The sequence below is a fragment of the Trichomycterus rosablanca genome, chromosome 18, assembly GCF_030014385.1.
Source record: "Trichomycterus rosablanca isolate fTriRos1 chromosome 18, fTriRos1.hap1, whole genome shotgun sequence".
NCBI classification, from domain to species: domain Eukaryota; kingdom Metazoa; phylum Chordata; class Actinopteri; order Siluriformes; family Trichomycteridae; genus Trichomycterus; species Trichomycterus rosablanca.
In genome coordinates this window covers 21,270,670-21,285,474 of record NC_086005.1, presented here as the reverse complement: position 1 = coordinate 21,285,474, position 14,805 = coordinate 21,270,670, and the positions used below count along the sequence as shown (strand labels likewise).

At 43.6% G+C, this 14,805-nt stretch overlaps 1 protein-coding gene across 5 annotated transcripts in view; it reads right to left on the bottom strand.

Moving 5' to 3' along the window:
• Positions 1 to 14,805, bottom strand: part of LOC134332144 (membrane-associated phosphatidylinositol transfer protein 2) — a 98,475-nt gene that overhangs the window by 40,640 nt on the left and 43,030 nt on the right. For all 5 annotated transcript variants that reach the window (XM_063013646.1, XM_063013649.1, XM_063013650.1 and 2 more), the window contains exon 2: positions 14,267 to 14,435. In XM_063013646.1, the coding sequence (XP_062869716.1) occupies positions 14,267 to 14,344 (78 nt within the window). In that variant the 5' untranslated portion in view covers positions 14,345 to 14,435. The remainder of the gene's footprint in view (positions 1 to 14,266; positions 14,436 to 14,805) is intronic.

Below are 14,805 nucleotides of genomic sequence, written 5' to 3'. Positions count from 1 at the left end.
CATCAGGTAACAAAAGTAACAGTTATTTGGTCCTGATGAAACTTTGGGCTTTAATAAGCAAGACAGATTTGGCATGTAAGGAACTGGTTGAGTGTGTAGCAGAGATGGGGACTTGAGTCTGCGACTCGGACTCGACTCATGACTCGCAAAAAATAACTCGTAAACAACAAGAGTCCCTAGTGTCAGCATGTGTTAACAATAGTTACGTGTGTGATATATATATATATATATATATATATATATATATATATATTAGGGCTGTCAAACGATTAAAATTTTTAATCGCGATTAATCTCAGAATTTCATATAGTTAATCGCGATTAATCGCATTAAAAAAAAATCTGTGTAAATGTTATAGAAAACAAGGATTTTTAAGTGAAATGTTACAATTAAAATGGTGAACACATTTTATGCTAAATGTACTTATGTTAAAAACTGCTGGGACAAGAGAAAACTGTAAGGGAGTTTTATTCACTCACATACTAGGCAGTAAATGTCAGATTGTAGGTTAGAATTTTTCCATCAGCAAACATTGTAGATCAGCGGTGCTTTAGGTGGGATAAGGCGTAGTTATTGTAACAGACTTGTCTGTGGTTGTATCGTGACAATGGTTTGATGGACGTTTCTACACGAAGTGAGTGTGTTTTGACCCTTTGGGGCTTCCATAGTTCATGAACTAACGTGCTCGACTCAGCTTTCCGGTATTCGGTACAGAAGAAGAAGTTAATTAAGTGTAATAAAGTGTTCTGCTCCCGACAACTTGTGAATATAGCGTGTATTTATTTCTTTATTATGCAAGTGCATCACTACCACGATCGGTTACATTATGTTAACAAACCGCAAATGAAAAACGGTGGCAAGTCCGACATTAAAACGTTTGTTCTACCAGTCAAGTGTCAACATGAACTAGAATTTGCGTTAACGGCACTAATTTTTTTAATCGCGTTAAATTGAGGTCACGTTAATGCGTTATTATCGCGTTAACTTCGACAGCCCTAATATATATATATATAATATGATTATCATTATTATAAGTATTCACCTCTCTAATAATGCTCCGGCCGTCTTAACCCGCAGCGCACGCAATGGGTAAATGTTACAGCCAGCTTCCAGCGTAGTGAAGCGTCGCTCCCTACTCCCTACACAGTTTAAAGTTCACTTCATTTGAACATTTTTGTTACCTTTGGATCGGAATCTCACTTAAAATGGTGGAATACCCTACGTAGTGCACTTCACAGGAACAAGTGGGGTGAATGGAACGCTCCTACAGAATTGGCGCTAATGGTTGAAAGACCTTCTGTTTTAAATTTTTAGTAAGAAATGCATTTATGTTATTTGCATTTATTGTTTGCGTCACACAGATGATTGTCAATGAAACGCTTGATCGGCTTTCTAACGAGTTCGTGTTTTACTAACTCAGACAACACACGGTTATAAATTTAATAGCATCTGGAAGAACATAAGCTAAGGTAAACAGTGGTTATGATTTTTTTTTACTGTGTTTTGGATTTTGGCCGCTGTGCCGTGATTTATCGCGCGTTTTTGTTTTGCAATGAAAACAAAACGTATCAGTTGAAGCTTTTAACTGGTACCTTCTTGTTACCAGTTAAAATGTTTTGTGTATATTATATTGACTCGTGAGTTGACTCGGACTCTAGTCTAAAGACTCGTGACTTGACTCGGACTCTAGTCTAAAGACTCTGACTTTAGCCTAAAGACTCGTGAATTGACTCGGATTGATTCTGCGACTTGTGAACACGCTGCTTTCACATCATCATCATCACATGAAAATCTTCTTCTCTTAAAGCTTCTTTGAGCGTCCAAAAAGGTAGAAATCAGACGGCGCTAAATCTGGACTATAAGCTCTCTCTCAGCCTCTCGGACACGACCAATTAAGTGCAAATGTTCTAATGCTGTGGTCACCGCTTTATTTTTCCATGGCAGTCATTCATTTTGCATAAGCGCTCCCTTCCACACACATTTCAAATTATACAAGGCGTGCATGCAAATACGTACATTGGCCAAAGCCCCATGAATCTAAGCTGAGACGTATGAAAATCAAACAATAACAATGTCAGCTTGTTGCAGGAACGTTCATCAGCAGCACTGAGCTAGGCTCTAAAACCAGCAGGATTTATGCTAAGGGATAATGTGACGCAACCCCATACTAGAACTTTCACAAGGCTCGACTTCTACCTGGAGTCCAGAGTCTGGAGAATGCTATCCAAGAATCTGGATTGCATATGGGTGGGAAACAATGCTCTTTAATATTTATGAGCCAATCCCAGTGGGACTAAATCATCTAATACACTGATCAGCCATAACATTAAAACCACCTCTTTGTTTCTACACACATTGTCTATTTTATCAGCTCCACTTAACATATAGAAGCACTTTGTAGTACTACAATTACTGAATGTAGTCCATCTGTTCCTCTGCGTGCTTTCTCTGCGACCCCCACAGGACCACTACAGAGCAGGTATTATTGGGGTGGTGGATCATTCTCAGCACTGCAGTGACACTGACATGGTGGTGGTGTGTTAGTGTGTGTTGTGCTGGTATGAGTGGATCAGACACAGCAATGCTGCTGGAGTTTTTAAACACCTCACTGTCACTGCTGGACTGAGAATAGTCCACCAACCAAAAATATCCAGCCAACAGCGTCCTGTGGGCAGCGTCCTGTGACCACTGATGAAGGTCTCAAAGATGACCAACTCAAACAGCAGCAATAGATGAGCGATCGTCTCTGATTTTACATCTACAAGGTGGACCAACTAGGTAGGAGTGTCTAATAGAGTGGATAGTAAGTGGACACGTTATTTAAAAACTCCAGCAGCGCTGCTGTGTCTGATCCACTCATACCAGCACAACACACACTAACACACCACCACCATGTCAGTGTCACTGTTGTTATTACTATTATTGGTAGCTGTGTTATTATTATTATTATTGTTATTATTATTATTTTTTAGAAGTAATAATGGTAATAATTGTAATACTGTAGTTATATTATTATTGTTGTTGTTGCTATTACTGTAATATTATCATTATTATTTTTTGTGATAAAAGTAGTGGTAGAAGTAATAATGCTGATAATGGTACTTTAATTATTATTACTATTTTTGGGAGCAGTATTATTATTAGTATTATTACTTTAATTATTATTACTATTTTTGGTAGCAGTATTATTATTAGCATTATTACTTTAATTATTATTATTGTTTTTGATAGCAGTATTATTATTAGTATTATTACTTTTATTATTATTATTATTTTTGGTAGCAGTATTATTATTAGTATTATTACTTTTATTATTATTACTATTTTTGGTAGCAGTATTATTATTAGCATTATTACTTTAATTATTATTATTATTTTTGGTAGCAGTATTATTAGTATTATTACTTTTATTATTATTATTGTTTTTGATAGCAGTATTATTATTAGTATTATTACTTTTATTATTATTACTATTTTTGATAGCAGTATTATTAGTAGTATTATTACTTTCATTATTATTACTATTTTTAATAACTACCTGCTCTTTGCTGATCCATGAAGTTAAATCTATTTTACCTGAATTGAGTGAGAGAGTGAGACAGACAGACAGACAGACAGACAGAGATAGATAGGTAAACAGACAGAGAGAGAGAGAGAGAGAGAGAGAGAGAGAGAGAGCAGTCATCAGCTTGACATGGCAGGAGTGGTGGATTCACAGCCGGACAGAGAGACAGAGACAAATAGAGGGTGTGCAGCAGTGGTCTGCTATTGCTCTCCTTCAGCAGCACTTCATTATGGTGCTGACAGCTGAGATCAGGCTCGACACCCCCTGACCCAGCCGTCATCAATCCCCCCCTGCAGCAGACTGAGAACAGCGCCTGTCTGTGCCCTCTGTACAAAACCACACATTATATATGTGCATGTTTTATTATAGATCTGCTTTTAAATACTGTTAACTGTCCAGCTTAGAGCATCCCGTCAAAATACAAAACATGTTACATCTTATTCAATTAAAGATGACACATGATAAGCGTTATGCACTTTGCTCACTGTGAGGCTGGGCAGATACTGCAGCTTAGCACGACATTTACACTACACCGATCAGCCATAACATTAAAACCACCTCCTTGTTTCTACACCCACTGTCCATTTTATCAGCTCCACTTACCATATAGAAGCACTTTGTAGTTCTACAATTACTGACTGTTTATTAGGATTTTAACATCATGTTTTACACTTTGGCTACATTCATGACAGGATCACAGTCATGGACAATTTTGTATCTCCAATTCACCTCACTTGCATGTCTTTGGACTGTGGGAGGAAACCGGAGCACCCGGAGTAAACCCACGCAGACACGGGGAGAACTTTCCATACAGAAAGGACCCGGACCTTCATGCTGTGAGGCGAAAGTGCTACCCACTTAGCCACCGTGCCGCCCTCTACAATTACTGACTGTAGTCCATCTGTTTCTCTGCATGCTTTGTTAGCCCCCTTTCACCCTGTTCTTCAATGATCAGGACCACCACAGAGCAGGTATTATTTAGGTGGTGGATCATTCTCAGCACTGCAGTGACAATGACGTGGTGGTGGTGTGTTAGTGTGTGTTGTGCTGGCACAACAATGCTGATGGAGTTTTTAAACACCTCACTGTCACTGCTGGACTGAGAATAGTCCACCAACCAAAAATATCCAGCCAACAGTGCCCCGTGGTGACCAACTCAAACAGCAGCAATAGATGAGCGATCGTCTCTGACTTTACATTTACAAGGTGGACCAACTAAGTAGGAGTGTCTAATAGAGTGGACAGTGAGTGGACACGGTATTTAAAAACTCCAGCAGCGCTGCTGTGTCTGATCCACTCATACCAGCACAACACACACTAACACACCACCACCATGTCATTGTCACTGCAGTGCTGAGAATGATCCACCACCTAAATAATACCTGCTCTGTGGTGGTCCTGACCATTGAAGAACAGCATGAAAGGGGGCTAACAAAGCATGCAGAGAAACAGATGGTAATTGTAGAACTACAAAGTGCTTCTATATGGTAAGTGGAGCTGATAAAATGGACAGTGGTTGTAGAAACAAGGAGGTGGTTTTAATGTTATGGCTGATCGGTGTGAATTCTTCAGTTTTACCATGTTCTGGGTGAGGGGTAAATGCTTCTGTATAAAACGTGTTTTATCAGGGAAGTCAAAGTTGCCCTAGCAACATGCCTGCATCATTCTGACCTCTCCATCCATACCCCCCCCCCCCCCCCCCCCCAATCCCAGCACTCACTCACACACTGCAAACAAATGATTGCAGCGAGCGCCACGCTCGTGCTGATGTCACGCGTAACCATGGCAGCCAGAGCTTAGCTGTGACGCCGTGTGCGCGTGTGTGTTGAGAGAGCTGGATACTGAAAGCAGAGGCAGAGGAGATGGCAAAGCGACGGGAGCCGCTAAGCTTGCTGACGTCTGGGTTCGCTCATCTGCACGATGTCTGGAAGCGTTGTAAACAAAAAAAGCATCGGCGTGAATCTCGGAATTTATACCTGTCTAAGAGCAGACAGAAGTGCTTAAGACACTTAAGGCGCTCGGGTGGGGCAGAGGTATAATGCACTTGCAAGTTCAAATCCCAGAAGAGCCACCAACCTGGCCTGGCCTGGCGTCCATACAATCACGATTTGCTGTGTTTGAGGGAGAAAAGGTGGGGCGGGGTCTCTTCATGCTGCCGCTGCAATATGCAATCTCCGGGGACGGGGGTGTGGGGGGGGCATTCTCACAGGGAGCTTAGCGTGGCTCTCCATAGACAATATGGCTCTGTGTGGACGCCCAACATTGGCAGGTGATAAGAAGTGGCTGCAGATCGGACACTACTCGGAGGGGGCGTGTGGTGATCCGGCTCTCTTTAATTAGATTGAGGGTTGTGCAGGTGGCAACGGATTCACAACCTGGAATTGGAAAAGAACACACTACGCTCTTTGTAAATCATCCACCAATGGTGCATTCTCCTCGATCAATCACATTTCTGAAACTGTAACGAGGACCCCTGTCCACACACTATGAGTCTGTCAATTGTGTCTGTTTGGGGGTTGGCCAGGTCAATAGTACAACCGAAACTTGAACTTGTGAAGAAGATGTTACCTGGCATGCTAATGGGTTGATTGATTTAAACCAATGGGCTGAGGCTAACTGTCTTAGCTTAGTAAGCGACGGCGGTGACGTAATCGCCACAATCGCTGTCTAAGTAGTGCGTTTGAATAGTGTGCTTTACGAGGTAGAATCCTCTCTACTTAGGCAGCTGCCTAGGTAGGCAGTAGGCAGCAAGGCAGCTCGCTAGGTTGATGAACAGACCCACTGATTTGATTTTACAAATGTAAAAAAGCGGGTTGCCTACTGTATGAAGTATAATAGATCTGTATGATAACCTGAACTTCATAATCAAGAGGGGTGTCCACATACTTTTTTATATATTTATTTGTTTGTATTTTCTCCCCTATTTCTCGCGTCACGATCCCTGCTCTGATTGAGGAGAACGAGGCTAACCCACGCCCGCTCCGACACGTGGGCAGCATGCCGTATGCATCTTATCACCTACACTTTGGCGAGTGCAGTGCGGCTCAGCACTGTGTACGGAGAGACACACCCTGAGAGCACTCTTTTCTCATCTCTGTGCAGGCGCCATCAATCAGCAGGCTTAATCCCACCCCTGTCTGAACAACAGGCCAATCGTTGTTTGTGTGGCCGCTCAGCCTTAGCCGGCAGGCAAAGCTGAGATTCGATATGATGTATTCGAGATCCCAGCCTGTTTGTACAGATACTTTTGGCAACATGCTGTATTATGACGACGGCCTTAGCGGCTTGAAAAATCTGCCTGTGCCTCCTGACAACTGTTCTGACTCATAGCACAAAGCGTATAAAGGCAGAGTCCGACTAACACAATCAGGAGGAATCTGAAGCCAAATACACACACACACACACACACTGACACACAGGAGGACATTTAGTGTTACACCAGTATGGTCAATCTGCCAGTGTATCTGTGTGCTACGCTGGGTGCCCGGGCGCCCGTCCTACCATGGCCATTAGGAAAGCTCTGCTCGGACATGCTGTGCAGGCCACAGCAGATGGCTGGTACATGTTTCTAACATCTGTGTGTAAAAGGAACTGTAGCTAAAATTAACTTCTGCAAGGACAATGCAAGGTTTAAATAAATAGTATTAATAGCTGTGTGTGTGTGTGTGTGTGTGTTTACTCATGCACTTAATGAATCATTTCTCTAACACTACACAGCTCATTATCATTTATACAAATGTAGCTTTGGTGTTGGGCGGCACGTTGGCTCGTTGGGTAGCACTGCCTCACAGCAAGAAGGCCCTGGGTTCAAACTCCATGTGGGACGGGCCGGGTCCTTTCTGACTGTGTGGGTTTCCTCCGGGAGCTCCGGTTTCCTCCCACAGTCGAAAAACATGCAGTCGGGTTAATTGGAGAGACTGAATTGCACTATAGGTGAATGGGTGTGTGTATGTGTGTGTGTCTGACTGGCGCCCTGCCCAGGGTGTTACTGTGTGCCTTGCGCCCATTGAAAAGCTGGGATAGGCTCCAGCACCCCACCCCGCAACCATAATTGCGGTAATAAGCGGTGAGTGAGTATCCTCCACTTTCTGTACAGGCGTCTAGGACTACTAACCAGGGTCCTTGCACGACGTCAAAGACCCCACCCACTTTCAGTCCGGTCTTTTTCCACCCGGTAGACTTTAATGGCCACCTGGGCACCCTTTTTCTCCCGATTTATAGCGCGTCCAATTTTTACCTAATTGCGTTATGCTTCCTCTCTACTGGAGCTGACCCCCACCCAGACTGAGGAGAGCGAGACCGTCACATGCCCCCTCCTCCACAGGACCACTACAGAGCAGGTATTATTTGGGTGCTGGATCATTCTCAGCACTGCAGTGACACTGACATGGTGGTGGCGTGTTAGTGTGTGTTGTGCTGGTATGAGTGGATCAGACACAGCAGCACTGCTGGAGTGAACACCTCACCGTCACTGCTGGACTGAAAGTAGTCCACCAACCAACAATATTCAGCCAACAGCTCCCTGTGGGCAGCGTCCTGTGACCACTGATGAAGGTCTAGGAGATGACCAACTCAAACAGCAGCAATAGATGAGCGATCGTCTCTGACTTTACATCTACAAGGTGGACCAACTAGGTAGGAGTGTCTAATAGAGTGGACAGTGAATGGACACGGTATTTAAAAACTCCACTCATACCAGCACAACACACACTAACACACCACCACCATGTCAGTGTCACTGCAGTGCTGAGAGTGATCCACCATCCAAATAATACCTGCTCTGTGGTGGTACTGTGGGAGTCCTGGCCTTTGAAGAACAGCATGAAAGGGGGCTAACAAAGCATGCAGAGAAACAGATGGACTACAGTTAGTAATTGTAGAACTACAAAGTGTGTCTATATGGTAAGTGGAGCTGATAAAATGAAAATCTGTATTAATCTCTTTTATGGAATGCTAGGCCTCGTTGGTTTCTCACCCTGCAGTAAAAGTCCACCACTGTGCTGTGCTTCCATGCCTATCTGACAGCTGGTTTGACAGGATGCTAATTAACCTCTTAAAACTGTCTGAGAAAGCCGAGCCTGTGGGTGGACCAGTAGGTACGTTTGGCTCCTTTCTGAGCACCCCAACCCACGTCTCTGTGTGCTGTCAAGACCAGCTCTCTGGTATAAGCGCAGACTTCTTCTGCCTGGTAGCTGTAGATAAAAGCTGACCTGCTAACTTGTTGAGATTTCAACATGCAGAAAGCTTGCTGTCTTCCACATCAAAATGATCTATAAAGATCTGTGTGTGTGTGCGAGGGGAGCAGGGGTGGAAGATGATGACAAACGACACCTCTCCTTCCTTTCTGAAGAATTTATATTCTTGTTTACACCGCAGCATACCGAAAATACAAGGGTGTATCCACCCTGAGGCAGAGCTGCCTTTTCTTCAGGCATGTATAGTTAGGGTAGGGTTGGCATGTGTGTGAAATGCTATGTCATGGTGTGTGAAAACCAGCCCCATGTTCACGCTAATGTCACCCAAATAGTTCATATTTATCTCTAGTCAGTAGACATTATAACTATGGTTGCCAGATTGCATCCACACAACTCAAAATCTGCAATTACACGTTGGTGTAAATGCCAGAGATGTTCACAAGTCACAAAATACGAGTCCGAGTCGAGTCACGAGTCTTTAGACTAGAGTCCGAGTCGAGTCACGACTCTTTAGGCTAGAGTCCGAGTCAAATCACAAGTCTTTAGACTAGAGTCTGAGTCGAGTCACGAGTCTTTAGACTAGAGTCTGAGTCGAGTCACGAGTCTTTAGACTAGAGTCCGAGTTAAGTCACGACTCTTTAGGCTAGAGTCCGAGTCAAATCACAAGTCTTTGGACTACAGTCCGAGTCAAGTCATGAGTCTTTAGACTAGAGTCAGAGTTAAGTCACGACTCTTTAGGCTAGAGTCCGAGTCAAATCACAAGTCTTTAGACTAGAGTCCGAGTCAAGTCACGAGTCTTTAGACTAGAGTCCGAGTCAAGTCACGAGTCTTTAGGCTAGAGTCCGAGTCAAGTCACGAGTCTTTAGACTAGAGTCCGAGTCTAGTCACGACTCTTTAGGCTAGAGTCCGAGTCAAGTCCCGACTCTTTAGGCTAGAGTCCGAATCAAATCACAAGTCTTTAGACTAGAGTCCGAGTCAAGTCACGAGTCTTTAGGCTAGAGTCCGAGTCAAGTCACGAGTCTTTAGACTAGAGTCCGAGTCAAGTCACGAGTCTTTAGACTAGAGTCCGAGTCAAGTCACGAGTCTTTAGACTAGAGTCAGTCAAGTCACAAGTCTTTAGGCTAGAGTCCGAGTCAAGTCACGAGTCTTTAGACTAGAGTCTGAGTCGAGTCACGAGTCTTTAGACTAGAGTCCGAGTCAAGTCACGACTCTTTAGGCTAGAGTCCGAGTCAAGTCACGAGTCTTTAGGCTAGAGTCCGAGTCAAGTCACGAGTCTTTAGACTAGAGTCCGAGTCAAGTCACGACTCTTTAGGCTAGAATCCGAATCAAATCACAAGTCTTTAGACTAGAGTCCGAGTCAAGTCACGAGTCTTTAGGCTAGAGTCCGAGTCAAGTCACGAGTCTTTAGACTAGAGTCCGAGTCAAGTCACGAGTCTTTAGACTAGAGTCCGAGTCAAGTCACGAGTCTTTAGGCTAGAGTCCGAGTCAAGTCACGACTCTTTAGGCTAGAGTCTGAGTCAAGTCACGAGTCTTTAGACTAGGGTCCGAGTCAAATCACAAGTCTTTAGACTAGAGTCAGAGTCAAGTCACAAGTCTTTAGGCTAGAGTCCAAGTCAAGTCACGAGTCAATATAATATACACAAAACATATATTGGAAATGTAGCGTAAAAATAAACAAATAATATGTAAGTTCAGATAAAAAACAACAACAGATTAGCGACTGTATTTTGTCGTTTTACTTAGTGCCTTTACTTTCCTAGTGTAATTTCCGTAACAAGAAGGTGTTTTCATTGCAAAACAAAAGCGAGCGATAAATCACAGCACAGCGGCCAAAATCCAAAACACAGCAAAAAAATAATCATACCCACTGTTTACCTTAGCTTATGTTCTTCCAGATGCTATTACATGTATAACCGTGTGTTGTCCTATTAGGAATAGAATCCGTTATTTTGTAAATGTGCTTATAATTAAAAACCTCCAAACTTTTCCCGGTTGTGAAGTAAAACATTAACTCGTTAGAAAGCCAATCAAGCGTTTCATTGACAATCATCTGTGTGACGTAAACTGAATAAATGCAAATAACAGCATTACATAAAATTCCAATCAGAAGGTCTGATTGGTTCAGAAAGTGGTTCTTTCAACCATTAGCGCCAATTCTGTAGGAGCGTTCCATTCACCCCAGGTGTTCCTGTGAAGTGCACTACGTAGGGTATTCCACCATTTGAAGTGAGATTCCAATCCAAAGGTAACGAAAATGTTCAAATGAAGGGAACTTCAAACTGTGTAGGGAGTAGGGAGCGATGCATCATCACTACGCCGGAAGCTGGCTGTAACATTTACCCATTGCGTGCGTTGTGGGTTAAGACGGCTGGAGCGTTATTAGAGAGCAGAATGTTTATAATAATAATAATATATATATAAATAATTGTCACATGTAACTAATGTTAACACATGCTGACACTAGGGACTCTTGTGTGTACGAATAATTTAGTCGAGTCATGAGTCGAGTCCGAGTCATTCGAAATGAGTCCGAGTCGAGTCTGAAGTCGCTGTGTGTGCGTCCCCATCTCTGGTAAATGCCTGGCAACCCCACTTACTAGTACTGTGTGGATGGATTTGTTTAATACGTTTATTTATATAGCACTAAATAATCCTGGTTTAATTCTCATATGATAAATAAAGTAAATCACCAGCAGCTTGAGTGCTTACATTCAGAACAGGCTGTGTCTCAATCTGTCAACTTCTGTGGTTTTCAACATGAGGTCGGGACCCCACGTAGGGTTGCCTGAGATGCGATTTCAATCTTATTACTTACAAATTCTCAGCCATCTGCACCACCTCCACACTGACCAAGGAGAGCCAAAGACTAGCAACCCTCCCGTCTGACACGTGCAGTCAACTGTAGTCCATCTGTTTCTCTGCATGCTTTGTTAGCCCCCTTTCATGCTGTTCTTCAATGGTCAGGACTCTCCCAGGATCACCACAGAGCAGGTATTACATGGGTGGTGGATCATTCTTAGCACTGCAGTGACACTGACATGGTGGTGGTGTGTTAGTGTGTGTTGTGCTGGTGCTGGTGGAGTTTTTAAACACCCCACTGTCACTGCTGGACTGAGAATAGTCCACCAACCAAAAACATCCAGCCAACAGCGCCCCGTGGGCAGCGTCCTATGACCACTGATGAAGGTCTAGAAGATGATCAACTCGAACAGCAGCAATAGATGAGCGATCGTCTCTGACTTTACATCTACAAGGTGGACCAACTAGGTAGGAGTGTCTAATAGAGTGGACAGTGAGTGGACACGGTATTTAAAAACTCCAGCAGCAATGCCGTGTCTTATAAACTAATACCAGCACAACACACAGTGTCAGTGCAGTACTGAGAATAATCCACCACCTAAATAATACCTGCTCTGTGGTGATCCTGTGGGGGTCCTGACCATTGAAGAACAGGGTGAAAGCAGGCTAAAAAAGTATGTAAAGAAACAGATGGGCTACAGTCAGTAATTGTAGAACTACAAAGTGCTCCTATATGAAAGTGGAGCTGATTCAATGGACAATGTGTGTAGAAACAAAAAGGTGGTTTTAATGTTATGGCTCAGAAACAGTTCAACACATTTTGAACCCTGACATAAATCATGACCTCGATGTCTAGGCCCTGCCCTTAACGAAGAACATTTTACACACTAGAACATATTTCAGGTTGGGCAGGTTATCCTAGCTATATGGGGTAAAGTATGTAGAGGCGGTATCTAAAACACTATGGTACACATGAAGGCGTGAGCCTCGCAGGCAAATGTTTTCCTGCCCTTTAAGATAACCCCATTCAGATATTCCATTCTATTTTCCCCCCAATCCAGATAGCTTTGCTTCCAAATGTCACAGCAGAAGCAATTATCGCTGGAACCGAGACTTCATTATATCGACAACAGTGACGGCAGTGTCGGTTCAGCATAAAAAAGGATGACCTCTCATGAAGGAGTCCCAGCAAGCTGTTTACATATGCAGATCACAGAATTGGCAGTGTAAGTCCTCGTATCGATTGGCAGTGACAGCTGATGGCTATCAGCACTTTGCAGCTTTTGTTGTCGGCGTGAGCTCATTGCTACGGGAGGGAGTCTGGATGTGCTTCATTACAAAAAGGCAAAATGAGCATGTGCAATATCTGCTCCTTTCAAAAAGGTGGCGCAGCAGTTTAAAGGGATAGCGCACAATCGCTGACATCAGAGTTCGAATCTCAGTTGTGCTATCGAACGGCTGGGTGTTTACTCGAACACACGATTGGCTGCTGCAATCATGGCATCTGCTGGACGATTGAAGCGCCAAGGGGATGATTATGGCAGTATGATCTGTGAAACCTCACCACTAACAGGTTTTTTAAGCAGTCTGTGGTAGCGTGCATGATAGTCTACAGCGTTCTACAGTGTTTAAGTAAACACTGTATCATGCTTTTATCCAAACCAACTTATTTTTATCATCTCCAATTAACATATAGAAGCACTTTGTAGTTCTACAATTACTGACTGTAGTCCATCTGTTTCTCTGCATGCTTTGTTAGCCCCCTTTCACCCTGTTCTTCAATGGTCAGGACCACCACAGAGCAGGTATTATTTAGGTGGTGGATCATTCTCAGCACTGCAGTGACTGACACCACTGATGGTGGTGGTGTGTTAGTGTGTGTTGTGCTGGAATGAGTTTTTAAACACCTCACTGTCACAGCTGGACTGAGAATAGTCCACCAACCAAAAATATCCAGCCAACAGTACCCCGTGGGCAGCGTCATGTGACCACTGATGAAGGTCAGGGTGAAGATGACCAACTCAAACAGCAGCAGTAGGTGGGCGATCGTCTCTGACTTTACATCTACAACTTGACCCAACTAGGAAGGAGTGTCTAATAGAGTGGACAGTGAGTGGACACGGTGTTTTAAAACTCCAGCAGCGCTGCTGTGTCTGGTCCACTCATACCAGCACAACACACACTAACACACCACCACCATGTCAAAGTCACTGCAGTGCTGAGAATGATCCACCACCTAAATAATACCTGCTCTGTGGTGGTCCTGTGGGGGTCCTGACCATTAAAGAACAGGGTGAAAGAGGGTTAAAAATCAGATGGACTACAGTCAGTAATTGTAGAACTACAAAGTGCTCATATATGGTAAGTGGAGCTGATAAAATGGACAGTGAGTGTAGAAACAATGAGGTGGTTTTAATGTCATGGCTGATCTGTGTATATGCAAGTCCACGGGACCATGGAACCTTTAAAACTCAACGTTAGTCCCAGAACCAATTGACGTTGAGTTTCAAGGTTCCACTGTATATGTTTATTGTTCACTGTATCTCGTCTTTATATTTTTCTAGTGATGTCAACAACAATGCTAACATGAAGGAGTGTGTGGAAACCACACAGACCACCACCCTCAAACCTCACTGCTTTACATTCATTTACATCCTTGAAAATCAGCCGGGCCAAAAACAAGTGAGGGAGTAGAAGAAGGACGAACCTGGATCATGTAGAGCTGAGCAATACGGTACTCCTCCACACTCATGGGCATGGGGATGCGGTACTCTTTGATCAGCATGTTGGCGGTGGACGGGGGAGAACGCAGAATCCACCATGCAGGCCCTAGCTCAGGGGCGTCAGAGGGCTGGAGTCAGGTTCATCTTTTATACCTGAAGAAGAAGAGAGGGAAAAACATTATAATCTTTATGATCTTTGACGTTCCGTGACATTTTATTTGCTTGTTTTACCACTGCTTTGTTCTGGTCAGGGTCGTAGTGGGTCCGGTTTCTGGGAATCACCGAGCGCAATGCTGTAACACATTTGTAGTTGTAGCCTAGTGGTTAAAGTAATGGACTGGTGATCAGAAGGTAATCAGAAGGTCGCTGGTTCACGCCCCACTACTGCCAGGTTGTCACTGTTGTGCCCTTGAGCAAGACCATTAACCCTCAGTTGCTTAGACTACTGTATACTGTAACTGTAATGTAAGTCGCTTTGGATAAAGGCGTCTGTAATGTAAATGTAACACATTGTAGCCTAGCG